Source organism: Leopardus geoffroyi, chromosome A1 (assembly GCF_018350155.1).
Source record: "Leopardus geoffroyi isolate Oge1 chromosome A1, O.geoffroyi_Oge1_pat1.0, whole genome shotgun sequence".
Classification (NCBI taxonomy): domain Eukaryota; kingdom Metazoa; phylum Chordata; class Mammalia; order Carnivora; family Felidae; genus Leopardus; species Leopardus geoffroyi.
The window spans coordinates 211,665,888-211,693,878 of NC_059326.1; the positions used below are offsets into that span (position 1 = coordinate 211,665,888).

The 27,991-nt window shown below is 43.6% G+C and overlaps 2 protein-coding genes across 14 annotated transcripts in view; both read right to left on the bottom strand.

The window, feature by feature from the left end:
• The window catches only part of TTC23L (tetratricopeptide repeat domain 23 like), a 67,238-nt gene extending 58,422 nt beyond the window's left edge, over positions 1-8,816 (bottom strand). For 4 of the 7 annotated variants that reach the window (XR_006702193.1, XR_006702195.1, XM_045440521.1 and 1 more), the window contains exons 1-3: positions 8,710-8,816; positions 6,930-7,004; positions 3,013-3,196 (exon numbers count right to left, since the gene is read on the bottom strand). Coding sequence is in view for 2 of the 7 variants with exons in the window: in XM_045440521.1 (XP_045296477.1) it covers positions 3,013-3,196; positions 6,930-7,004; positions 8,710-8,750 (300 nt within the window). In the remaining 5 variants the exon portion in view is untranslated. Of the gene's footprint in view, positions 1-3,012; positions 3,197-6,929; positions 7,005-7,892; positions 8,292-8,312; positions 8,613-8,709 lie in introns of those variants that run through there. The other 3 variants (XR_006702211.1, XR_006702212.1, XR_006702213.1) reach the window with 3 other exon arrangements.
• A 5,331-nt stretch (positions 8,817-14,147) lies between these two features.
• Positions 14,148-27,991, bottom strand: part of RAI14 (retinoic acid induced 14) — a 144,816-nt gene continuing 130,972 nt past the window's right edge. For all 7 annotated transcript variants that reach the window (XM_045440671.1, XM_045440633.1, XM_045440680.1 and 4 more), the window contains 6 exons: positions 26,998-27,052; positions 23,822-23,940; positions 21,633-23,168; positions 20,318-20,467; positions 16,684-16,749; positions 14,148-16,088 (listed from right to left, as the gene is read on the bottom strand). In XM_045440671.1, coding sequence (XP_045296627.1) covers positions 16,011-16,088; positions 16,684-16,749; positions 20,318-20,467; positions 21,633-23,168; positions 23,822-23,940; positions 26,998-27,052 — 2,004 coding nt within the window. In that variant the 3' untranslated portion in view covers positions 14,148-16,010. The remainder of the gene's footprint in view (positions 16,089-16,683; positions 16,750-20,317; positions 20,468-21,632; positions 23,169-23,821; positions 23,941-26,997; positions 27,053-27,991) is intronic.

Consider the following 27,991-nt stretch of genomic DNA (forward strand, 5'->3'; position numbering starts at 1 on the left):
TGAACCCAGCTCTATCCTATGATACACATTATATGAAACTCTTGCCATGTGAGGTAGAACGGAGGTAAGTACCAATTTTTTGGGATTTTCAGTGTGTTAATTATTGGAGAAATTTGGCTAATTAAAGGTTACACGATTAGGAGATTGTGGGCAGGCCAACTAAATGAGTAGACGAGCAGTGACTACTTACCTAGTGCCTGTAGTTAAATGGCTTTGGAATAGGTGTGACATACAAATCAACTGGAAGGTGGCACATAGTAGAAGGAAGCTGGGTGATGGAGACCGACAGTCCCTGGAGAAACTCTTACCTCTACTATTTACTAGTAAGTAGTTCTTGGACGAATTACTTTGTTCTGAGACTTAAGTTACTCCACCAGAAATAAAGATAGTAAGTCCTACCTTGCAGGATTGTTGTGTGGATTAAATGTAAGTGTATGGCAGAGATTCTAGCTTATAGCAGGCACTAAGTACATAATGACCATTGTTACTACTTGGTACTTGGGTTTTCAACTTGAAAAGTCAACAAAGACTATTTGTATATAGACAATCATGCTAAAAGGCTTTCTATATATATAGAAACAGAAACAGTCTTTCCTTTCTAAAGTGCCCATTTTGTTACTTCGGGGCACGAACATTCCTTGAAAAAATAAATTTTATTGAGATATAATTTAAATAAATTAAAATGTATAATTTTTAAGTGTATACTTTGAAGAATTTTCGCAAATGGTATGCCTTTGAAACTGGCACCAGTCAATACACAGGTTATTTCCTTATTATTTCACAAAGTCCCCGTGAGCCCATTCCACCCTTGCCCCAGGAAACCACAGTTCTGATTTATTTTTTCCACTTAAGACTAGTTTTATCTCCTCTGGAAGTTCATATGGTTGGGAATTATACAGAGGGTACCCTTTTGTGTCTGTTCCTTTGCTCAGCATGTCTGTTAAATTCATACATATGTTGCTCAATCAGAGGTTCATTTGTTTTTCTTAGTGAGTAGTATTTCATGCTATGAACATACAATGATTTGTTTTCCAGATCGGTATTATGAATAAAGCTGATATGAGCATTCACCTACCAATAAAAAAAAAAAAAAAAAAAAACAACAGCCTCTCACCCAGGTCACTTACTATCCCATTACTTCTTTTATTCTTTTCTTCATGGCACTTACCTCTCTCTGATATTGCACTAATGGTTATTTTTTTGTCTATTGATTGTCTCCCCAAATAGAAGCTCCTTGGGAACAGAAGCTTATTCCTCAAGTTCACTACCATATGCCCAGTTCAGAGGAGATGCTCATTCAACATGCGCTGAATGAGTCATCTCTTTATCAGCCAGGAGAAGAGGATGGGGTGGGGAAAGAGCCCCTGCTGCTTGTAGAACTCACAGGCAGAGCTCCCCAAGAAATCACAGAACTGCATTTTGGAGTCACAGATTTCAGTGACTTTACAAAGACAGCTATCAAATGGCTGCATTGACTGACAAAATGAAGCCTGTATCTCCTGGTGAGGTGAAAGCAGCACTTCAAAGACTCAAAGCTTGGCGTTTCAGCTCTGGTTCTAGTGTCTACTGACCGTGGTGCTCTGGGCAAGACCACCCTGGGTTCCAGCTGCCGCCTCATCCCTGTGTCCCTCCTCACCTGCCGCCTCACCTGCCCCCCCCCCCCCACACACACACATACACATGCAGAGAGGGTGACAGCACAGGCCCCTTCGTGCTTTAAAAACACCCATTCCGCCAGAAGTTTTGAGAGTTCTCCATGGGCTCACCACAGAATTTATTACGTTTCATTTTGAGGAGGAAGCAGAACACCCATGAAAAGTCACTGGAATGGGAGTACAAAGCCTCGCATGCTGTCCGGGCTCTGGACATTCTGCATTCATCCATCCTCAAACTCCCTGCCCTGGCGAAACGGAGATAACCAACGTGGGCTCTAGAGGTCTGCGCCTACCGCCAACCCTCCTGCCCTTCGGGCCTGTGAGCGCTGGGTGGGGCTCGTTTAACTCCTAAATCTAAATCTTTGTCATTATCTAAACTGGCCACAGAGTTATGAAGCCTTAAAAACCCATACTTGGACTCTGGCAGATGGTACTTGTCTGTCTCTAAAAGTGAAGGTTCTGGCCTGGGTCTGTGAGATACTAATGGGTACAGGCCAAGGCGGCCGTCCTCTGCAAGTCCTCTGAACAATTTACAAAGGTGGGGTAAATGTATAGGTAGATCCAACGAGGGGTATCAGCCTCTATCAACTGCCTGTGAGGTGTCTCTCAGCCTTTCCTAAAGCCATCTACAGACCTTTCTCCATACATGATTTTAAGCTCATTTTTTCCCTTGGCCAGGAAGTCACTGCATGAATTCCTCTGCTGATAAATCATGCCCTGGGAGCAGACGGGTGCCCGCATTCTAATAGTGAAGGTCACTGTCATCCTGTCTCAGGTTCCTGCATTTTGAACACTCTCATTAAGCGAGGTCCTAGTTACAAGTCTTTGCCTTGTTCTTAGAAATGCATACCTGGACTTCGACCTCTGCTGCTACCTCCTGTTTCTGGTGCTTTCATTTGCTTATGAGTCCAATGAAACCACTGGCATCTTACTTATATCCTTGCTGCTTCTGAGCCTGGACCTCAGCCCGGCTACTCTTGTTCTCAGCCTCCTGCCTCACTAGCCTGGCCTTTCCTGTCACCCAAGAGATACCATTCTGAAACCTTTCAGGAGAGACTTTTTGAAAGTTTTTTACTGAAAGGTCATCCATCAAACATCAACACAAAGAATAAAGCATTAATTTTTAGTCTAAAGCCAGGAGCACAGCTATTCCATAAAAGAATGCACAGTGAGCCCTGTGTGGAGCCTGAGGGCAGGCTGGCTACCCAACTATGCTCTGCTTTCGTTTCTTCCACCTATAAAGAAATACAACTTCCTCTACTTTGAGTGCTTCAATCTCCAGTTAAGGCAGAGATTCTGTGATCATGGACATATTTTTAAAGGGAAACTAAAACCTAGCGAGCTTTTTTGGTTTTACCATTTTTTTCTTCATCAACTGAGCTATTTTCTTCTGGGATTGGGCCAATTTGTCTTCAGGAAGAGACATGCAGCCTACGGTCATCTCCTCCGTGGCCTTAGTGTCTTCTTCACTCTCTCCAGACCCGCTAGATGAATACAGTTCATCTCTTTGCTGGTATGCTGGCTTCTTGGCTTGCTGTGACCTGTAGATACCAGCGAGGGGCATGGATTCAGATCTGACCTCTGCATATCTCCAACAAGGTAAAATTGAAGGACAGAGCCCTCCCAGCCGGGGCTAGGGATATGCTAACATAAACATGAAGGAATAAAGTCTGGTGATAAGCCCTTGTCACCCTTGAAGCCCAGAATCAGGATGGCAATGTGTTGATTCAAATAAAACAGATTTGGCAAACCACCCACCTACACCAGAGTCCCAGCTCTGCTACTTACTAACCACACGACCCTAAGCAAGTTATCACGTAATTCGCTTCTTTGTAAAATGAGGTCAATCCAATGAGATTATTGGATTAAATCAGATAATACTCATGAATCACTTAGCATAGTGCCTGCTATTTAGTAAGTACTATTTTAGCATTAGCTATAATCATTTTATTAGCTCCATGATTTGGTTTCTTCACCTACAAAATGAAGGTGGTGAATTGGAAGATTTCAAAGATCTTTTATATTCTAAAATTCTGATTCAAACCAGGAAAGAAAACGGATACAATGAATTAATGGGAAGGGAATTAACAGTTTGTGGCTAGACTTCACGTGTCCTCTTCCATATTTCCTAAAAGTAGTGGCCAACGAACTAAAGCAAGATGTGGCCCCACCAAGGAGAGGGCAGGGAACTCCACACAGTCAAGAGCAGATTCAGAAGCAAAATGGAACTCTCAGTTGTGTTACAGATAAATGTATTAAAAAGAGCTGAGTGGGATGAAAATCTCCCCCTCTCCACTCACCTCTCCTACCCTCTTTCTCCCCTCTCCTTTCTCACTTGCTCATTGTAGATCTCTGACTTCAAAGCTGAACATAATTATGAATGGGTGATTGGAAATGGTAAAGATAAAAGTCAAGAGTTAATCTTATACACACCAAAGACATAACCATGTCCTAACATGGCCAGAAAAATCAAAGTGATCCAGAACAAATGGAATTCTAAAATCTTAAGCGCAACAACAGAATGTTCAATCAATTATAAACAAGTCCCCCAAAAGAATCACTTCTGTATTCACAATAGCTTTTAAAAATTCAACCCCTATATAGTTTTAAGAATAAAATTTATCTTCCTTTTCCACTGATAAGTAATGAATGTTCACTGTAAAAAAAAAAAAAAAAAAGAAAAAAAAGGAAAATACAGAAAGAAAAACAAATGTCAAGTGTAATCTTTCACACTAGGTTTGAAAAATGAGATGTTAAGATCCATCCAGACTTCCTGTTCTAAATAACCTACCCAGAGGTATATGAGCAAACCAGGTCAAGTGGATAGGAGAGCAACATGTCTTCAGGCAAGAAACAGAAGTGTGCTTTCAGAAGACACACAAACTCAATGGAAAAGCCAGAGAACATGGCTGATGTAATGTGATCCGAAGGTAGGTGCTACATTTCCCTCCTCTCTGCCTAGTGAATTCCATACTCCTCCTTCAAGACCCAACTCAGGCGTCACCTCTGCTGGAGTCTTGCACTGGAGTAGTAAGCAGAAGGGCTTGCAAAAATTTCCTCCAAATTTCTACTATACTGCAAATCACATTATAGTCTCATTTTCAAAATTTGTTTTGTTTCTGAGTCTTCGCTTTCTAGCAAATAAACTCCACCAGAGCCAGGGCTAAATCTCATTTGTTTCTGAAACCCTGATACCTGGCTTACAGTAACAACAAATAATGAATGGCTTGTTAAAGGATGAACAAATGAATGAAAAGAGAAACGGTAGTCTTTAGGATACCTGAAAAATACTGAAGATAGAGGGAATCTGTGGCAAGAGATCGTGAGTCAAGAAAAATAAAAGAAAATTTAGTCCCTCAGTAGAAGATTTTGCTTAGCCTGCATACTTCACAGATCTGGAGCAGAAGTTCAATATATCAGTGTCACCAAAGAGATTGTCAATTATGGATCTTAAAAATTATAAGCCCTAAATATTTTATTTTATTTTATTTTATTTATTTTTATTAAATTTTTTTAACGTTTATTCATTTTGGAGAGACAGACCAAGTGTGAGTGGGGGAGGGGCAGAGCGAGAGAGAGAGAGAGAGAGAGAGAGACAGAATCTGAAGCAGCTCCAGCCTCTGAGCTGTCAGCACAGAGCCCAATGTGGGGCTCGAGCTCAGGAACCATGAGATCATGACCTGAGCCGGAGTCGGATGCTTAACCAACTGAGCCACCCAGGTGACCCACGCCGTAAATATCTGAAGTTCACCCTTCAATGAAATTAAGCCGAGACCAAAGGCAGTAAGCTTGAACAGCAGGGACCTCAAAGGAAGGAGAAATGTCGAGGTCTTGACAAATGAGAATGCAAAACCTTAAACTGGCTTTGGATTAAACATCGTTGTCAGACAACGAGAATACTGGCCAGTCAGATACCTTGAAAGATAAAATAAAAGTCAATAAACAAGAATAGGCAGGTTGGATGAAAGGTCTGCCTTGCCAGGTTTGTAACTTATTCTATATGTTGCCATAATAAACATGAATTCTGACTAGTAATAATAAATATGAATTATCTGATTCCTTCCAAGATACTCTACTATGAACTCTATATCTTAATTTCAATTTTTATATTAAATAAAAAAATTACATAAACCTTAACCTCAAGATATTTCATGAGGAGGGACAGAATTACTAAGCTATTAACCACTTGTCACATGTGGCTATTAAGCATATGAAATGTGGCTAGCCTGAACTGAGATGTGCTATAAGTGTAAAATACACACTGAATTTCAAACACTTAGTTTGAAGAAAACATATAAAATATTTCATTAGTTATTTTATAAAATACTTCGGATACATTAAGATAAACATCGTATTAAACTTCAATTTACCTATTTCTTTTTTGTTTTTTGGTACGGCTACTGGAAAATTTTAAATTATCTATGTGGCTGCCATTTATGACTTGCATTATATTTCTATTTGATAGCATTGGCATAGAGCAATGGTTCTCAACCAAGGGTGACATTTCCCCTAGGGGAGATTTGGCAACCTCTGGAGGTATTTCAGCTTTTCACTACTGGGACGGTGCTACTGGCATCTAGTGGGTGGAGACCAGGAATGCTGCTAAACATCCTACAGTGCACAGGTCAGGTCCCCACAACAAAGAGTTATCCAACCCAAAATGTCAGCAATGCCAAGGTTGGGAACTCTTGGTACAAAGGAATGGTTCAAGAATTGACTCTGGAGTCAGACCGCTTAGTTTAAATCACTAGCTCCGTGTTGGGCAAATTCCCGAACCTGTTTTTGATTCATACTCCTTAGCTATAAAATTATAATAGTATAATAGCACCACCCTTACAGGGGCATTGGGAGTTAGATGAGTTAATATACAGAAGCACTTAGAACAGTGCTTGGCACATAGTATTTGCTCAATAAGTATTAACTATTATAATGTGAAAGTTTAATTTACTTATTGTCTATTTCACAACACAATTTTAATTTGCTCATTAACTCTGTTATATTGAATTCTCCATGACTTTATCAATCTTGTTACAATTATAATTAACCTATCTGTAAAAAATAGGTTAGGAAAAAATTATTTTCCTTCTTGCACAGGTTGCACAAATACAAATGGATCTTAGAGCAGAATCGTAATTAAAACACATCACAGAACTTCAACCTTCTCTTCTATATAACAGGCGCTCAAAGCTCCTCACCCCAGGTTTGCCTGAAGTGGGAGATCCCTGTGTTCCAGGCCAGTGACTGAGTGTGATGTCAAGGTCCTGAGCTACTTACAAGTGGAAGCAGAAGTCCCAGTCGGTGTCATTGCTGACGGTTGGAATGCGGATGGGGCTGGCTTGCATCTTCTTCCTACCAAGAATCACAGGTGAGGTCGGCTTTGGGGAAAAAAAGCTATCCTATTTTCCCTCTGTTGGATGCTGTTAACATCAAACTGAAACTGCCTAAATATATAACCCATCTGAAATTCAAAAATAGACTATACACACTCATGCATAGAGACACCTGGAAAGCTGAAATTAAAGACATTTGTCAAATTAAACCTCTGAATTAAAGTTCTTTCCTCTACATTTTTTTTTTTTTTACATTTATTTATTTTTGAGAGACAGAGCACAAGTGGGGGAAGGGCAGAGATAGAAGGAGACACAGAATCGGAAGCAGACTCCAGGCTGTCAGCACAGAGCCCGACGCGGGGCTTGAACTCACAAACTGTGAGATCATAACCTAAGCCGATGTGGGACGCTTAACCGACTGAGCCACCCAGGCACCCCAAAAGTTCTTTCCTCTAATTCCTACTCCATAGTACCTCCAAAATCCCTGACTTTTTCTTGCCCCCTTAAAGCCAGTGCATTTACAGCTCCTGAATCATCAAAACCATGTTCTGCTCAAGTCTGATATTGTTTTTGCAAGATGGATGCAAGCAAAGGAGCAGCTTTCAGTATTAAATGAGATATAGCCAGTTTATCGGTTAATTCTTCTTGTCCCTAGGGCATTCCCACTATTTAATAGGAAGTCCCAGTTAAGGAACACACACGCGTCTATTTTCGTATTGTCGTTAGCTGATGGGGGGAAATGGTTGAAAACTCGTGGCAAAAATCCGATTGATAATGATTTGTGAAATTCAATTCTCATGGCTCTCCCCATCGCTTAAATCCAAATCGAATGTACGGTTTTGTACTGAACATTAACACCCGCCAAGTCGCTCCTCATTTCACCCTGCAGAAGGTCACTCATTCCCACCTGAGCCCTGAGCAGCTCTCTCTGACTCAGGCTCTGGAACGTCCACAATCCAAAAACCAGAAGAAATCTTCATTAATTTCTCTTTTTAATCTCGACTTTCAAAACTATGGCCAGGGCGAGGAGTTGTGAGTTCTCAAACTCCTCTGAGTTCTGTTCAACGAGGTACCATACGTCCCTGAATAAATTATAACACCAAACTTTGGCGCCTCTCTCAAACGCAAAACCCTTTCTTCTCTCCCCGCAATTTCGTAAACCCTGAGGCCACATCCCGAGCCCCAGGCGAGCATCCCAAGGCTTCTTTCTGGCGGGCGGTGTCCCGGCCGCAGAAGTTCCACGAGGAAAAGCACACGCGGGGCGCCGCAAAGGAGGGGTTGAACCCCGACCCGGCCGAGGGCAGAGAAGCCACGCCCCGGAACTAGCCTTCTCGTCTCCCTCAGCCGGCGAGCTCAGCTTCCTCCAGCGGCGTCAGCGTCCTGGCCTCGGCTGACCTCGTTCAGGGCGCCGCAAAGGTGCCTGGCGGAAGCGAGACCCTGAGAGGTCCGCCTGGCGCGCCAGCAGCCCAGGTTCCGTCTCGGAAGACAATGGGGTTGCCATGGGAACGGAACGCCGCAGACAGAGCCGGGAGCGTCGGCGCCTGTAGCCATAGCCACGCAGGCAACTTCCGGCCCCGGAAAATTCAGGGCCGCTGGGGCCAACCTGGGCTTTCCGGTCTTTTTTGTTTTGTCCGGGCGCGACTCGCACAGCCTCAGGCTTGCCTTCAAAACTTCCCTCAGCTGCGGCGGAAACGTCACCAGTGTTTTTCTCGAAGGGACTTTACCTGTCAGGGTTGAAGATGCGGGAAGAGGAGAGAAATCCCATCGGAGGATGGAAGAGAGCGCCGGGTTCCACGACCCTACCTACGTAAAGCAGTAGTGTACGGTGTACCCGGCTGTATGGGTACCCGGCGCCCCCCTGCGCGCCCCCTGCACCCTCTCCGCCCCCCCCCCCCCCGGTGTTCTGGCTCTCCGGGAGCGGAGAGAAAAGGCTCAGGTATGACTACTGACGGTGTCGGCACCGTCTGTGTTGCCTCTCCCGGTGAGATTTGAGCCATGCTTGATCAGGAACGCGGAGTGCAGGAAATGAATAGTTTAAGCAATGGGCCACTAATTCTGCTAATGATTAGCAGTTCCGGGAACATTTTCGAGGGGGTGGGGCACATTTGGCAAACACCACACAGCCCTGATTTATGCAGCACGTGTTCTTATACCACCGCTCCTCTTCAGTGGCCTGACATACACAGTAACAATAATTCAGGTCTGACAGGTGCAGGGGCGCTTGTGGCTAGTACCTGAAGGAACAGCACCGGCCCCCGTAGCCTTGTGTATAAGAGTATGATCACGAACCCTACAATAAACGAGGGACCCATGGCAAGTCAAGCCGAAGGTGATGTGTCCTCATTTCCAAAAAAGCAGGCTCGGTAGAGACAGAAGGAAAACATTTACTAAGAACTTCACAGGTGGTGTTTAGATTTGGTGTTTGTTCTTTCCAGTTCGGAGGATGAAGTTTAATTGCTACTGATCCAAGACTGCCAAGAGAGACCAACCAAGATAGGTTGGAGGAGCTGTTTAAATGAGTTTGCTTAAGTATCTCTTAAGGAAAACCTGGACAGCCTTTTAACTTAAGGTTTAAAACTGTTGGCTCAAGATCCTGAGTCAAAATTTTAGAAAGAGACCACCCCCTTTATTCTGTCTCTTAAGAGATCTCCCAACATGGAACAAGGATGAGAGCAATGAACTAGCTTCAAGATTTCCCCTATCTGGTTTTGACTCCCTGTGGCCTGGGGCAAATCACAGCCCCTGGGTCTTGATTTTCTATGCAAGAAGAGTATTTGTTACTATGAACAGTATTTAACATATATGAGGATAAAAAGGAAGAACTGGTTTCCTGCTCTCTAATTCTCATTTCCCTTACCGTTAAGTTGGTCTTCATCAAATTGAAAGGTTTTAATGTTCTGTCATTCTGGGAATTGGCTGGGAGTTTGTTTCTCAGTGTATTAAGTGTAACTTCTCCTTCCTGAACACTGGCTTTTGCCCATTGTGGTGAAGGGAAGTGAGGTACCAGAACAGGCACTGAATTCCCATTTTAAGAATGACACTCTGGTTCCACCTCCATTTAATTAGCTCTGACCAGAAGTAGTTCATCTGTAAAATTAAAAGAAGGTTAAAGACTCAGAAGGTTAAATTAAAAGAAGGTTAAAGACACAGGTCAAACCTGTGTGTGGTTTTTTTCTTTCCTTGCCATCTTCACCCTGTCCCCAAATGTAAACCTTAGTCACGGGTAAATGTGCTGAAACTTTGTTCAGTAACTGAAATGCGGTGCTAGTAATCTGGGCAGACATTGCTTTCAGTGTGTTGGCTCACGGTCCCTCCCTTGATCCTGAACAAGCATCGCTGTTACAGAATCACACAGAGGAAGCATGTGCACAGGGTCCTTCCAGATTCTTCCATCCCCAAATAAACTGTGATTAACTCCTAATTATTTCAACTTCAAAGACTGTGAAACTTAAGGACAGGAAATGCAAATAAGATTTCCCTTCGACTGTATAATTTCTTAAAACACATCTTCTGTCCTCTCTAGACCGGGTTAGAGACCTTACTTCTGAGCTCCCACACTATCCCATCCATAATCTCCTCTTGACACCATTATATTGGCACTCTCTGAGTTTCTCACAGTCTCCATGCATCTGTCCATCCACTCAGAAAAAAAAAAAAAAAATTGCATATTGAAGAAACCTATTCTGTGCCCAATACTGTTCTAAGCGTTAGGGAAGCAATAGCAAATAAATAGACAAAGATTTTGCTCTCTTGGAGCTTCTATTCTACGAGGTAAAGAAAAACAGGGCTATTAGTAAATAGTCTGATGTCTCTGCAAGTTAGAAAAAGACACAGAGCTGAGGGAATAGGCAACAATTTTGTGTGAATTAGAATTAAAAAAAAAAAAAAAAGCCTCTTCCTTCATCCAGACTCAGGCCCCCTGTTAAGTGGTTAAGCTTTGGGACTAGAGGGTGGGCTGGATTTTAGGACTCCCCTCCTCCCTCAACTGGGTGAACCACCTTACATGAAAGTGACAAATTGTATGGAGAAAAATAAAGTCAGATAAAGGATCTAGAAAGTGATGTGGACATAGAGATTGTGCTAGTAGTTAAGGAGGGCCTCTCTGACAAGGTAGCATTGAGCAGAGGAAATAAAGCAGAAATAATACAAATGTCAGAAGAACATTTTAAGATAACAGCAAGTACAAAGGTCCTGAGGCAGGAGCAAGTTTGGTGGGTTCAAGGAAGAGCAAAATGACAATTAAGAATGAGGAGGCTGGGGGTGCCTGGGTGGCTCAGTCGGTTAAGCGTCCGACTTCAGCTCAGGTCACGATCTCACGGTCCGTGAGTTCGAGCCCCGCGTCGGACTCTGGACTGATGGCTCAGAGCCTGGAGCCTGCTTCCAGTTCTGTGTCTCCCTCTCTCTCTCTGCCCCTCCCCCGTTCATGCTCTGTCTCTCTGTCTCAAAAATAAATAAACGTTAAAAAAAAAAAAAAAAAAAAGAATGAGGAGGCTGAAGAATGGGTCCGCGAAAGAGCAGAGCATTGCAGGGCCTTCTAGACAATTCATTCATCTAAATATCCACCCACCCAGTGAATACTGAATCCCTACCAGGTGGCAGGCCCCGGTCTGATCAGTTGAGAGTTCCTTGTGAGCGGGAGGTGTTACGTTCACCACTGAGCCTTTGGCACTCAACAAAGTGCCTGGCTTATTATCAGTGCTCCGCAATATTTAAGAAGCCTGGAGTCATCTTGCGGAACTCTCCAGTAGCAGAGATTCTAGCTCCTCAGTATGGATATCAGTTCCCTATCACTGCTGTAACAAATCACAACAAATTTATTGGCTTAAAACAACACAAGTCTATTATGTCATGGTTCTGGAGGTCAGAAGTCTGCAGTGGCTGTCACTGGGCTAGAGACAAGGTGTAAACGAGGCTGGTTCTTTCTAGGGGCTTTCGGGAGAATCGTGTTTTCTTGCCTTTTCCAGCTTCTAGAGACCACTTGCGTTCCTTGGTTTGTGGCTTCAGCCTCCACCCTCAGAGCCAGCAGCACAGCATCTTTATTTTAATGTTTGTTTATTCAGAGAGAGAGAGAGAGAGCGCACGAGTAGGGGGCAGGGCAGAGAGGGAGAGAGGTTCTCAAGCAGGCTCTGCACCGTGAGCACGGAGCCCAACGTGGGCGCTCAGATTCATAAACCATGAGATCACGACCTGAGCCGAAAGCAAGAGTCAGATGCTCAACTGACTGAGCCACCCAGCCACCCCCAGGGCAGCATCTTTAAATCTCTGACTCTTGACTCCTTCCACTTTAACAGACCCTTCTGATTAAGTCAGCCCCACCATAGAGCCCAGGACAATGTTATTGAAACCCAGCTGATTAGCAATCTTAATTCTGCCAATTTAATTTTTCTTTGCCATATTACATAAAATATTCACATATTCCAGGAATCAGGACATAGACCTCTTAGGGGGGAGGTCCACTATTTTGCCTACTCAGTGTGTTTAACCTGACTTAATTTGCATGTTTGAAAACATCCAGAGGTCACACAAAGGGAACCCGCGCTACTTCTCCCGTTAAAAACTTACAGTATTTGGCTGTGTCTTGTTCCTTTCTCTCCCCTACACATCTTCCATTTATAATCTAGTACATCTAGTCACAGTACTTGAATATACGGTTTCTTCCCATGGTAGGGCTTGGTTTACAATGAATGTGCAGGAATGTCTTCCCTTCCACTCACCTCTATCTCTTCCTCTTCAGAGGAGCTTTTCCATCTGCTGAAACCCACTTTGATTTCTCTCTCAACCGACAGGCTCCTATGGATTACTCATGGCAACCATCACAGTTGAGCTCTTGTCCTTTGATTGTTTCACAAATATGCAACTCTCCCGCTTGAATTCTTTGCCCAAAGCTGAACAGAAATTGCCACTCTGTGAATGCCTTGGTCTGTTGCTTTTCCCAGCCCCCGCTTAGTTTTGCAGCCTGCCTTTTAACTGCTCAGAAAGCATCATCCCCATCTTTGCTGGAGAGTGATTCTGCTGCTGTCAGCACCCAGCATTCCACAGTTATGCCACGTTGCACAAGGTTGTGCTTCAACACGTTCTGGGAACATTTCCCCCACACAGTGTATTATGTGTTTATCTTAAGTTGGGTGGGTTTAATTATTAAAGGCTTTGCAGTCTGTCTTCAAGTTTACGTAAGGAAAACAAAATGATGAGTCTTATTCAACCAGTGTGAAGAAAAAGGCCATTCTTTCTCACACACGCTGTGATGATGCATACGCCATTCTACTTTTGTTCTCTGCATTCTTGTATCACATGATGGAAGCTATTGTGAAAATAGGCAATTTGAAAATTACCCAAATAGTCCTCACATGTGTGCATGAAGACATTTATATATAGGACAGTCATCACGTCATTTTTAGGGCTGTAAAATTCTGGAAGCATCAATGAGGAACTAATAAAAATATAGCACCATCGAACTATGAAATATTATACAACAGTTAAAAAGAAATGTGTGATAGGGAACGGTATTTCTCCAAGATATTTTACGTATCTTTTTTTTTTTTCCTTGTAAGAAGAGAAACGACCAATCTAATGGAAGATTTTAAATAGTTTAGGGCACCTGGGTGGCTCAGTTGGTGAATTGTCCCACTTCGGCTCAGGTCATGATCTCATGGTTTGAGCCCTGTGTCAGGCTTTGTACCCACAGCTCAGAGCCTGGAGACTGTTTCAGATTCTGTGTCTCCCTCTCTCTCTGCCCCTCTCCTGCTCACACTCTCTCTATCCTTCAAAAATAAACATTAAAAATTTTTTTTATATAGTTAAAAAGAGAACAGACAACTGAGGGGCAATTTTGAATTGAAGAACCATGATGCCACTGCCCACAAGTGGCTGATGCTTGGGGCTGAGCTGCTAATCAGCTGACCTTAAATAAGGATTTCCCTGGGTTATCCGGGTGGGTGTGATGTAATCGGAGGGGTCTTCTAAAGTGGAAGGGGGGGGGGGTGTCAGAGTCCGACATTAAAGATGCTAGGAGATGGAAATGAGGTGACAGCGAGAGACCGTGGACCACTGGCAGCCACTGAGTGTGACTTGGGGTGGAAAGCACCATCATACCCAACGCCTCTGACCTGATCCTAAGAAGCCATACACATATGCTTATGAAGGCACCAAAAGTCAACAGAGATGCAAAATGAAACAAAAGTTTATTTTCTGCAATACCTTCTGTAAATTACAAAGGCAAAATGCTAAACTACAGCATATAACTTTTCAATATTTAACCAGAGTACTTATAATAAATACGCATCCTGAAACAAGATAAAAGGCTACACTTTGTCAGGCGTCCTACAAAATGTCTCAAGTTTTATACTCTGCAGCATTTCTGCGTGGGGGCAGGAGGGGGGGGTTGTTTGTATTTTCTTAAGTGCTGTGACAAAAGGTCCTTTCACATTTCTTTGGAGCATTTTCGAAATTGGTGAAGTATAAACAACTTAAGAAAAGGAACACCAAGCTTGAAAGCCGTTTCTGCTTTGTGGTCGTTGGTCCTCATCCAATACAGATGAGCACATCCTCCAATATAGCCCATCACCCTGTGCGCCCAGGCACCCTGCGGTCTGTGGACCCCGTCAGAGCAGGCCTACGCTTTGCGTTATATACTTCGGAGACGTCTGTATTCAGCTTACATCTCTCAACAAAAACAATGCCAAAGGAAGCTGCAAGCAAGTTCGAAACGTTTTTAACCTGAAAGTCAAGGGAACAGAAATATTTGCCCCCACGACCTTTGCTATGCACCATCATGTATGTGTACCATGTTAGGATTCTGGTTTCAAAGGTGGAAAAGTGATTGGCTAACAGTCCTTCCAAGAGATCATTTATGGGTGCTGGTAGAGCTGGGGTATTCAAAAATACTCAGTGGGTAAAAGGAAGATTTTCTATATTCAGAAATGTGCTACAGTTGTGAGGACACGATGGCAGAGAGGCTAGGGGGACGGTGGCAGCTCGTGTAGAGTTTGGAAAGGGAATACATAACTACCTTGGCTATCGCTGCAAACTCTGAGGAAAAAGTTATGCTTTAAAAAAGTCATAAGCATGGTTATCTAAAAATACTTTGTTAATAGAGTCTAATGTAAATTTCACTCATTTAGGGGTTTAGCTATGAAAACATTTTTAAGAGCCAATAAAAATATTGTAGAGAAAAAAACACTTTTAAAAAACTGAGGTTAAGAACTATGAGGCATTTTTTTTTTTTTTTTTTTTTGGCTGTAAACACGCAGTTTACTGTCCCTTGTTGAAACGCGAATGTTTGGATTCCTGAGCTTCACGGATAACAGGAGGCAAGTTTGCATAGAAGATTTGCAATATGTCAACGATTTGCTTCAAAAGAATTTCTAAGGACAACTTGCTTTTGTTTTTCAACTTCGTATTTTAGTTAAGAGTGCTCATCAAACTCTGAGACTAACAAGCAGGGTGATGAGCTATATAAGGCAGAGGGGGGAAAATGATGGGATTCATGTTTTAAGTCCACAGGATGTCATGATAAAGGCTCTTACGTATGCACCACATAACGAGTGCCATACTATTTTGGTCAGAAGTTAAATCATGTTTTGGGCTTGGAAACCAAAGGCAAAGGGGCTCTCGGGTGCTGACTGACACCGCCTGAGTGTAGGAACTAAAGCAATGTTCGCTGAGCAGGGAGGTCTCAACATATTGCTCAGTGATGACAAAGCCCCTCAGCTGGTCGGGTCCCACAGCAGGTGCCCACCCACCAGCACCAGGACCAGGACCAGACCCCTGGTTCCAGATCCCGGCTCCGGAATCTGAAGGGACACCAGGGCATTTCATTTGTGCTGCTCTCAAGTCTCTAAGCAGCTCTGGGGAGGGCAGCCCTCTCCTGGACCCAGTCCTCAGAAAGCTGCCTTAGGAAAGGGAAAAAGCTAGGCTGGGCCACGGTGCATACCACGAGTGAGAACAATGGCAGTGGTTGCCGACAACTCCAGATCTAACACAAAGATGGACAACAAGGGGGCAGTGTCCTGCCACGGAATCCATTCTACTTCTTCTGGGACTGGTTTTTACACATGGTAAGGATCTGCTTCAGTACTTTCTGGACATCTTCATCCATCTGGCCCTAAGGAATTCAAACAAAAGACAATCATTAGAACTTAAGGTCAGTCCTGGCGGTCTTCCCCAGGGAACGCGATGGCCGGCTAACAAGAAGCCCTTGGCTTTCCTCCGGATCTTCCAAAAGAACGTCAGCCCTACTGATTCTGACGTTTCTAGGAGGAACTGAGAGAGCGGGCCTTGCTCTTGTCTCTCTGGAGGATGATGAGGCTGGGTGTGCTAGAGCCGCCAGCAAAGGGTTTCTGGGTCTCAGTTGCAAATGTGAGCCCCGCCAGCCAAGCCGCCAACAGTCGTGGGGTGAGACAGTGCTGCCGGCTGAGAACATTGGCACGCCTGAGAAAGCAAGCCTGGGTTCCTCCCCCTGGTGGGGGTAGCAGCCACATTCTCCTTCATTCCTCAACAGAGCATGAGGCTGTTCTCCGTAAACGGCACAGGGCTCCTGACAAATCCAAAGCAACGCAAAAGGCGTTTTAAAGCTTCTCGATGTAAAAGATTCTCCTCGACTTTTCATTTGTTCTACTGGCTTAGTGACGGGAGCTGGGGTGACATCCGCTGTGGTATTTCTTTAGGATACCCAGGTACTTCATAGGCTGTTATCATACCTGCACAGCATACAGAAGATGCATTCGGTAAACAGATATCACCTCCTGGTGTTGTTTCTTGCAGTCCTAGAAAGAGACAATTTGACACTGTTTAGCAGACCTTTACAGAACAAAAACAAAAAACCGTAAGAAAGCTGTGGCCAAATGCTACCACCCAAGTGATTTCCTCCACTAAATGCTAGCATATGAGGACTTAAAAATTATTGTGGGCTCACTGGGATGTAGATTTCTGACCACTCGTCAAAATTCTTAGAAAAAGATCTGTCAATATTCTTAGGGGGAGAAAATCTACCTATTTCATATTTTGATACAACTCTAGAAGAAAATTCACGTAAAAACTAGTTATTATATAATCCCACATTTGTTGCAAAAAACATACGTATACATACTTATGCAAATACACAGACGCGTTCACACAAAATAAATGGTGCAAAGAAACATACTGAATGCAAAAAATGACTATCTCTGAGTGGTTAAATTATGGGCAATTTTTATTTATAGAAATTTTCCAGAGTTTTCTGTATTTTCCAACTTTTCTACAATAACCAAGTATTCATTACTTTGATTTTTAAAATCTAGTCTTTTAAAAGGAGTTGTTGATCTCTCACGAAATAGCCAGTCCTAGAGCCCCCCAGGGAGTTCAATTATTTAGGTGTCAATGGTGATGAACAGGGTGGTGGCACCAATCCCAAATCGCTGTATGTTCCTCAGTACAGCTGTTGATGCTTTTATTTCTCCTTGTGGAGCTACTGTTGCAGTTCCCTTCAGTGACGATTTCAAAAATCTTAGCTCTGAACTCTTCTAAGATGGTTTTCCTCCAATTTCATGATAAAAATTGATCCTATATAGATCACTCCAAAAATCTACAGGGGTGCCTGGGTGGCTCAGTTGGTTGAGTGTCCGACTTTGGCTCAGTTCTTGACCTCATGGTTCGTGGGGTCCAGTCCCGCATCGGGCTCACTTCTGTCAGCACAGAGGCTGCTTCAGATCCTCTGTACCCCCCTCTCTGCCCCTCTCCTGCTCACGCTCTCTCAAAAACAAATAAACATTTTTCAAAAAATCTACAAAAGTCCATCAACACCCTTCTCACCTCTTTCCTATGAGTGTCAGAACATGAGCTGTCCTTCCTATTCAAGGACAACCTATGAAACCTCAGTCCTTTGAAGTTCACACCATTAGAAGGTGTACTTAGTACCTTTTTTCATGTTGTTTCCTCCCATCTTTTGCACACTTCCACTCAGTCACTTAAAACTTCATCTTCTGATCATCGCCCTCCTTTCCATCTCTGTGTCTGTCATCATTTGGATGGCCGCAACATCCACATGCATGAGCCACATGACACTTTGGCCTCTCAGTTCCCCAGGGACGACGACGACCTCCTCCTCCTCCTCCTCCTCCTCCCAACCACACATACTCACAGTCACAGCCCTGCCTCTGTCATTAGCTCTGAAATCTCAAATGAAAGCACCTCACCTTCTGATCACCAGCTACCTTTCTAGCAAATGTGCCGTAGCCTTTCCTGCCTCTTGCTGTGGTTCTTCAGCCCCATCAGATTCCTAGCTACTCGGTCACTTCTCTCGGGCAGCCTACCCGATCCCACCCCACCATCCCACTCGGACTGTCCTTGCCACGGCTGCCAAGGGCCATCTAAATCCCACATCTCAGTCCTTGCTGCCTCTTCCCTATCCCCTTGAGATTCAGCATGAGCATCACTTCCTGCAGGAAGCCTTTCGAGACACTTCTTCTGTATGCCCAGAGCATGCTGGGCATCTATCAGTCGGTGCTTACCACACAGAGAATTTGGAAAGCCATTATATTAAAGTATAAATTCAGTGAAGACAGGGACTGTGTCTTACTCACTTTTATACCACCAGCACCTTATATAATATTGATACGTAAGAGCTCATTAAACATTGAAAATTTTAAAATGATTGTATAAACCATTAGCACTTTACCTATAAGTCTGTGATAACCACTTATGAGAAAAATGACCTGCAGAACACAATAGGGAGCATCTTCTTCTCCCCTGATCATTCCTTTGCTGCGAGAGATGATAACACAAAAAAGCTGGTTTTATACTCTGTGGCCAGCCAGAGTCTGGACTGCAGAAACCTGAATTCACCCGTATCAAAGTCTGTACTGAAGACATCATGAAATCCAGGTCCTGTTTGTAAACAGAAACTAGAGATCTGTCTTGAACCACCCCTTGATTTCACATGGAAAACATAACCTACCCATGTCAACAAAAACCTTAACAATATTGTGGTAGGTGAAATACTGGCCCTCCAAAGATGTCCACACCCTAAACCCCAGAACCTGTGGAATGTTACCTATATGGTAAAAGGACCTTGTAGGTAGGATTAAGTTAAGGATCTTGAGATGGAGGAAAGGTTTATTCTGATTATCTGGGTATCTCTTAAACATAATCACAAGGGTCCTTAGAGAAGCAAGGCCAAAGGTGGAAGGAGGAGATGGGAGAACAGAACCAGAGGTGGAGTGATGTACTTCAAAGGTGGAGGTAGGGGCCATGACCCAAGGAATTCAGGTGGCCTCTAAAAGCTAGCAAAGCCCGGGAAATGGATTCTCCCCTAGAGCTTCCAGAAGGAACCAGCTCTGCTGACACTTTGACTTTGGTGACACTGATTTCACACTTATTGATCTCCAGAATTTTAAAAGCATAAATTTGTGGAGTTTTAAAAAAAAGTTTGAGAGAGAGCCCAAGCAAGTGTGCAAGTAGGGGAGGGGCAGAGAGAGAGGGACACAGAATCCCAAGCAGGCTCAGCACTCTCAGCATGGAGCCTCACTCGGGGCTCAAACTCACGTACCGTGAGATCATGACCTGAGCCAAAATCAAGAGTCAGACACTTAACCAACTGAGCCACTCAGGTGCCCCAAATTTGTGTTGTTTTAAACCAAGTTTGCGTTGATCTGTTACAATAGCCACAGGAAACGAATACAGATATGGAAGGACTCTCCTGGGTGAAATGAGGAGAGGGGCCAATAAGCAGATTCAGACGCGCAGATATGCAATTACCAGAGATCCTGGGCCCTAATAAGAAAAAGTTCTTGCCACTGCCAGAGACAGTAATGCTGCAGTCAAAAAAAAAAAAAAAAAAAGGGAGAGAGGGTGGGGCGCCTGGGTGGCTCAGTCGGTTAAATGTCAGACTTCGGCTCAGGTCATGATCTCGCAGTTTGTGGGTTCGAGCCCTGCGTCAGGCTCTGTGCTGACAGCTGGAAGCCTGGAGACTGTTTTGGATTCTGTGGCTCCCTCTCTCTCTGCCCCTCCCTTGCTCACACTCTGTCTCTCTTTCCCTCTCTCAAAAAATAAACGTTAAAAAAAAAATGGAGAGGGTGAAAAGTTAGTGGATGTGTCAATGTGACGCCTATGTGCCACCGTGCTGCCTCCCCCCTCTCAGAGATCCAGGTGACCCACCTCATTGCAGGTGATGACTGGAAATCCCACCACTTCCTCCTGCCCTCACCAAACAAGTCTTTAGCTACTCAGCCACTCCTTCAGGCTGGGGCTCTTCTCACTCCAACCTGTCCCCACCCAGCTGAGCTGGTGCGTAATCTGCCTCATCCTCCACCCCCAACCCCCCACCCCCAAGCAGGAGGCAGAAACAAGCCCACTCACAGCCAACTGGCTCTGTAGCTGCTTGACCTGCTGCTGCAGTCCTTCCAGCTGCTGACTCTGCCTCTTGGACGAGCTAGCTGAGTAGGAGAGCTGCGAGAGGCTGTTCAGGGCCTCCTTCAACTTGGTGACTTCCTTTGACATCTCATTTATCTGGCGAGAAAGGAAAACTCTCAGCAATAGGCAGGCAAGATTCTGGATAGTTCTCGAACACAGCCTCTTATTGGCCTCAGGGACTTGAGACTTTGGAACAATTTCTCTTTTATTTTTTAAAGAAAACCCATACAATGAAATAGGTAACAAAATCAGCAAACCCACATAGCCCTCTAAGGCCACTATATTCAAATAAGGGCCCCAGATTCAATACCGTGCTTCGAGGCACGAGGGTAAACAAAAGCTAGGACGATGCTTTCCTATTTTACTGTGAATGGGGGGTACTATCAGAATGAGGATTTTAGGCATTCTTTATTTGGAGAGGGCTATGTCTTGTTCAGTAGTGCTGACATGGGCAATCAGGAATGAGTCCTAGGAACCCTGACTTCTCTGGGCATCTTGCTTTAAAGTAAACATAACCCGTCCCTGCAACCTGACCTCTGCCTCCTAACTCTCTGCCCCCTTGGCTTTGGAAGCTCTTTTTGAAATTTTCATCATACTAAAGGAATAAATGATAAACAGTGCTCTGATCAATGCCGTTTGGAAAATCTGACCCAGAGGACTGGGGACGTGGAGCAGATTCAGGCACAGAACCATTTTTTACGCCCCCCTCCCCTTTGTTTCCCCTCCTTCCGCCAAGCCACGCTCAGCCCATCTCTAATCACCTGCTCCCCACATTCCCTGCTTCCCCTCCTATATACATCTTTGACAATGAGTGCCATGGAGGGCGGTTCTTAACACTGACTCAGGGGAAAGCTCATGGAACTTAGGGAAGCGGGATTAAGTCTGGAAGTATTTGGGTTTCCATATGATGGAAGAATCTGTTGGATTCCAAAAGAGTTGAAGTTCAAGATGGGTTACAAATGCCTTTCAGTTTGTGGGTTCGCTTCTGATCCCTGACACTTGACACAGCTTCTGTAAAATAATTTTAAAAGGGAAAATATGCACCACATATGTGAAAATGCTTCAATATAAGGGGAGTGATCGACGATCAGTGTTTTGTTTTGTTTTTTTAAAGATAGATGTCCAAACTACTAATCTTAACGTGGCCATGGGGACAGATGGAGTCACATGCAGAACTTCTGAGCAATCACAAGAGACCAGTGCTAACTAGAAACTAGTGTCTAGCTAACTAGAAACTCAACAGCAATGGAGTCTCACCAACCTTCTTATCTTTATCCTCCTCCAGTTTGGAAGAGCTCTCCGACTGTCTCTTCATTTCTGCGAGCTCCTCCTGAGCGTGCTGGAACTGTTGCCGAAGTTCGTTTGCTTCCTGCTCTTTGGATTTTAAGAGAGCCTGAATATTTTCCTTTTCCCTTTTCACTTGTGAGACCTCACTTCGAATCTGGGAGACCTCCAAATGGGCCTTCTCTTTCTCTTTTACGGACTCCTTCAATTTTGAGGCCAACACACTCACTTCACTTTCTAGTGATGACTGGAGCTTTGCGTAGGCAGACCTGGGCACCATGGCGTCGGCCATCGCGGCCTTCTCTTCCAGGAGTCGTTTCTCCAGTTTTGCGACTTCCCCTTCCTTGCTTGCAAGGTGCTCTTTGAGACTGCTTATTTTTTCCTCCATCTCTTTCACAGTAGCCCGCAGCGTGGTTATCACCTGCAAATGTTCTGTGATGGAGACAGAGTTCTCTTTCTGTGCGTCCACCAGCTGTTTGAGCTGCGTCAACTCGTTCAATACCTTTGAGTACTGGGACTTCATTTCGGACAATGCCTCTTCTGCCTTAGCTCTGGACACGTTCGTCACTAGCATTAGTTTCTCATGCTCCGCTTTATGGATATATTCGGCTGTTACGTCTTCTAGAGATTTCCTCTTCCTGTAATCCTCCAGCTCGGCCTGGGCTTCTTTGTACAGCTGGGACAGCTCGCTTACCTGTTTGTTGAGCTCATCTATCATCCTGTTCATGGCCTCTTTCATATCCCCAGCTTCATCGCCGGCTTCCGGTGTCATCTGACTCTTTAGGGCATCTTTTAGTTTCATGATTTCTTCTTGGGCCTCTTGGTATTTCTCAAACAAAAAAGCTTTCTCCTTATTCATATTCTCAATCACAGAGCAATATGAACTTTTCATTTCCTCGTACTCTTCCCCGGGAGACTTAATACCCAAATCTTTCTCCTTCTCTACGAGTTTTTCTTCTAACTCTCTCACTTTCTCCTTATTTCTTTCACTTTCGGCTAATGCGTTCTGGAGATCCTGCTTTAGCACATCTACTTCCTCCTCAGTGATCCGTAACTCACGGAGATGTGAATAACTGTCCACGCTTTCGGGCGAGACAAGGCCCAGTTTCATCTGCTTCTGCACGTTAAGGACTTCTTTCATGGCCTCCTCGTACTTGCTCTGAGTTTCTTTCAGTTTCTGGCTGAGGTCGGAGCCATTCTCTGAAATCTCTGCACTGTTCACGCACACCAATTCGGCCCTCCTGGACTGGAGCTCAGCCTGTAGCTGCTGCTTCTCTGCTTCAGAGCTCTCTAGTCTCTTCTGCAAGTCCTGCAGAATCTCTTGCAGTTGCTGAATTTGCCCATCGCTGTCGAGAGTGGATTTACTCAAGGAATGTGTTAAGATGGATGGAGATGACTTGGAGTCTGGGGGAGAGGTTTCACTAGGTCTGCCCAGGGGTGGGGCCAAGTCAGTTTGAGTGGAATGGTAGGAGTCAAAGCTCAGGTCTGCATCTGCCTCCTTGGGTGATTTGGCCTGCAAAAAAGGCAAGAATGAAATGGTGCCAGAGGTGTGGTTAGGTGAGCAAGCAACTGGTAGAAGAGAACAAATCCAAAGCTTACATAGGGGACAGCTGCAGCGTCCCTTTATGTGTACTTTTGCCCCATGACAAACCATGGTCTGGGACATGAGAATTGGGTTAACGACACTAAGCTTATTCTGTGCTCTCTCAGGACAGCTCATTTCTGCCACTTTAAAAACACTAGATTTGTTTGGGCTCTAAAGCCTCTGACTCATAATTTTTCCTTTGCTTCTCATATTATTCCAGTAGCCAAAAAGGGGCAGTGGGCTTAGCATAGCTATTTCAATCAAGTTCTTAAATCTGCTAAACGATCAGCTCTACTAAATGAATGGCTGTTTATACACACACACAAACGTGTATATATAGTAATATATAAAATGCACTAAGTATATAATTATATATAATTTACCAATTTACAGAAATAGAGTTAATGAATTACTCTCTCAACAAACATAATTTGAAACTATAAAACGCTAAAGGTGAACTACATTTAAAAAGGAAGAAGAAACTAATGTAGAGGTTCAAAAAAAATATCACCCGACTAACCTGAAAAAACCCAATAGTTTGCCCCTACAGGATAGTTCGTGGCAACAATCTATGTACCTACCTGTAATTTATCTTGCAATTCTTTATTGTGTAAGGTAAGAGAAGCAACTTTTGCTTGCAACAGGACAAGAAGATCTTGTTGGTCAGCTTCAGAACTTATATCCAATAAGCTATCAGCACCTTGGAAAAGAGAAAAGTGATTTTAAATAATATTTTCTTAAACTAATATTTCTCTGACCTCTAACCGAGTCACCTTCTACCCAATCCAGTGCTTCTTCCTGGCTCTGATGAAGAACGAAAGCCCCTAGCAAAGCCCCTGGTTAGATGAACAGCAATCCTCAGGTCCTGCGGTTCCCTCATTGGGGTATGCCTAGCATAGGTGTGGATGCGTAGAAGCTCATCTGAAAACTGATGGATTTGGTCATATATTTTCCATTCCCCTTATTAAGTATTATACCTTGCCTAATATACATATTATGATATACCTAATATACCATACCTTGCCATATCATATCATACCTAGTAAGTGACACTTATGTGAATCCATTTAGAAATATCCTACGATCTGGTTCACTTCTTATCCCTACCACCCTCACTCTAGTTTAAACTTATCACCTGACTGAGAAGCCCTGCAAACAGCCTCGTAACAAAGCTCTGTCTCTCTCCTTAGTGAACATATAGCTTTACCTAACACTGTCAGGCTAATCTTCCTAAAATGTGCTTTGATAGGCTCATTCCTGTGGTTCCAGTGCTTTAATCACTCTCTTTTCAAAATTAATCTCCAGATTCCTTAGTCTGGGTTAAGGCCTCCATAATCTGGTCCCAAAGTACTTTTTCAGGTGTATGACCCATGGTTTCTAGCATCACATCTTCCTCAGGTTCAAACTTTCCATCATACCCTCTGTATCTCGACACAAGGCTGCTTCCTTAATCTTTCATCCATCTGATAGCCCTTGCAGCATCTCTTTGGCTAAGGCTCTTGGAGGCAGGTTTCAGGACCCACGGCAAGCTCTGCCTCCTCCTTACAGCGTTTGCTGACCCACCCCAGCGTGCACCCGTCTCCTCTTAACCCCACAATCCCACTGCTGGTAAACCACAACTTTTTGACATCCTACTGATTACCACACTGAAATAGCATCTAAAGCTCTGCCACTCAAAGTGCTCACTGAGACAAGAGCCTTGCTCCCAGAATGTCATTCAGCGCACCGCTTCCTTCACGCACAAAGTCTTTCTATGGGGGAAAAAATATCTGCTGGACAAAACAGTGTGCTTAGCAGTATAGTTGGATGACTTCCTGGTGCAAACTCAGAACAGTTGTACAGACCACAATCTGAATAGCACCGATGCACATTTTTTACTATAATTTTATTATTTTCTCACAGCCATTTAATGCAAAGATGGAAACTTTCATCTTAATTTGGAAGCATGCAAAATGACATTTCTTCATAGAAATGCTTACTTCTGATGTCAGGTTCCTAACCCATAGCTTTATAAGGAGTCCCCTTGACATGATGTCTGGTAAGTTTGGAATAAACCAGAGGATTGAGAGCATGACTGTAATTCTAAGCAACAGAAATTACTTCTAAAATACAGTGGATGGTTTTTAAAGAATCCAATGTAACAAGTGTTCAAATAACTTGGATCTCTGCCAAGAATTAGAAAGTTTAATATTTCTAAATTCTGTAAGTTAAAAGTTCCAAACACCTATGAAATCATAGGCTAAGAAACTAAATGCTGAAGCAAAAGGAGCTTTTGAAATAATCTCCATGAGGGGCACCTGGGTGGCTGAGTCGGTTAAGGGTCTGACTCTTGGTTTCAGATCAGGGCATGATCTCACAGTTTGTGAGATCGAACCCCACATCAGGCTCTGTGCTGACAGTGGGAAGCCTGATTGGGATTCTTTCTCTCTCCCTTTCTCTCTCTGCTCCTCCCCCTCTTGCTCTCTCTCTAAAATAAATATACTTTGAAAAAGTAAAATGAGGGGCAGCCTGGGTGGCTCAATTGGTTGGGTTTCCGACTTCAGCTTAGGTCATGATCTCAAGGTTCATGAGTTCGAGCCCTGCGTGGGACTCTCCACTCTCAGCAGAGTCTGCTTCAGATCCTCTGTCTCCCTCTCTGTCTGCCTCTGCCCTGCTCACTCTCACTCACACTCTCTCTCTCAAAAATGGATACACATTAAAAAAATTTTTTTTAAGTAAAAATTTAAAAAAGTAAAATGGAATAATCTACATAACATTTTTAAAAAATTTTTTTAATGTGTATTCATTTTTGAGAGAGAGAGACAGAGCATGAGCAGGGAAGGGGCAGAGAGAGAGGGAGACGCAGAATCCGAAGCAGCCTCCAGGCTCTGAGCTGTCAGCACAGAGCCCACATGGGGCTCGAACTCACGAACTGTGAGGTCATGACCTGAGCCGAAGTCGGGCGCTCAACCGACTGAACCACCCAGATGCCCCTCTACACAACATTTTAAATGGATTCTGGGGGTGCTGAACTATATTCTTAGAGGGTAAACCTTAGGATGGATTCTGAAGACAATGAATTAAACCCTGTCTTGGTGAAGACAGGATGACTGTGTGTGATTTCAACACTCTGTCTTTGCATTTCTCTATTTAAGATGCACAGTAGAAAAGTTAGACTATGCAGCCACGGAAGTGCTCAGTTGGCTCTCCCTCAGGAAATAACCTGTTGCTCAGCGGTGAGGAGTGCCCCTTGTGATGGCTCGTGGCCCCAGACTTCACTGCAAAACAGTGCTTTATAATACATAAAAGAGAAGACACAGGCTACGTAATTTAAGAGCTGATTCTGTCATGTGCCAATAACAAGAATACAGCAGCAGGTCTAATGCCGTATTTCTAGTACAGAGACTGTAAATGACATTTCAAGATACCCGCGATAACAGTAAGGTGACAGGACATTACCTGCGAATTCTCCTGCTGGCAAAGTCACTGGTCTGCTAATACCACTGGGCATTATTGTCTATATTCATAATTGAAGGAAGTGCTCACAGTAGTTGGGGGCAAATGAAAACAGAGATATTTTTGTTTTCACATCCAAGCTCAGGGGCTCCTTAAAATCCAGGGGAAAGTGTCAGCCTGTGTGGTATTGGCAGCTCCAGGGTGGCACCCCCGGGGTTCTCGGACCTCCTCACACTTCCTCTAGGTGGGCCTTTGATGTATGTAAATGGACGTGGACTAGAGACCTGTCGGAGGAACACAAACAGACGCCCCTTCCTCTTACCTGTCGTGCTGTCACTTAGTCTGTCTTTGTTTTCCTGTATAGAACTGATCTCAGCCTGTTGGAACACAAAAATGACTTCAAAGAATTTTCCTGAATATGATATTCCACAAAAGAAGCAAGCAAATTTTCCTGGGTTTACACAGAACAGGTTTCCTTCTAAAAAAAAAAGTTAGAAAATCGCCAGGAAAGGGAATATTTTAAAATATAGGTGAATAAAAGTGACGATGATCTACCGAGGTATGATTTCTAAAACGTGAGGTTCCAGAGCGTGTGATCTCAAAATAGTTTTCAGGAACTTTATTTAGTAAGTAAAATACAAATATCTTTTAAGATTATAATAACTTTATGTAATAGTGAACTTACTGGGCTATGTCCTAAAACCTGAGATGGCAAATATTAGTTTCATAATGAAGTCAAATACAAGTCTTACCTATCTGGATAATATACTGATTAAAATACATTAGAAATACTGGTTTAGCTTCACTATTTTATAAGTTAACTGTTATTAGTATATTTTTATTAATATTTTTAAGAGAATTTGTAGTAAATAAGACCTGTCAGGGAAGATAAAGGTAATTTTATTTTATTTTTTTTTCAACGTTTATTTATTTTTGGGACAGAGAGAGACAGAGCATGAACGGGGGAGGGGCAGAGAGAGAGGGAGACACAGAATCGGAAACAGGCTCCAGGCTCTGAGCCATCAGCCCCGAGCCTGACATGGGGCTCGAACTCACGGACCGCGAGATCGTGACCTGGCTGAAGCCGGACGCTTAACCGACTGCGCCACCCAGGCGCCTCTGATAAAGGTAATTTTATAAGGGAATACAAAATTTTATGATCATGGGTTGACAATCCCCTAAAGATCTCCTCTAAACCTTTGCTCCTGAATATGTGTCTGTAAATACATTGCAAAAGTTCTTGCAACTTCAAAGCCAGACTCTCATTTCAAAACAAAATGCAATGAGTTGCCAGAAATTACTATGTTTCATCTAGA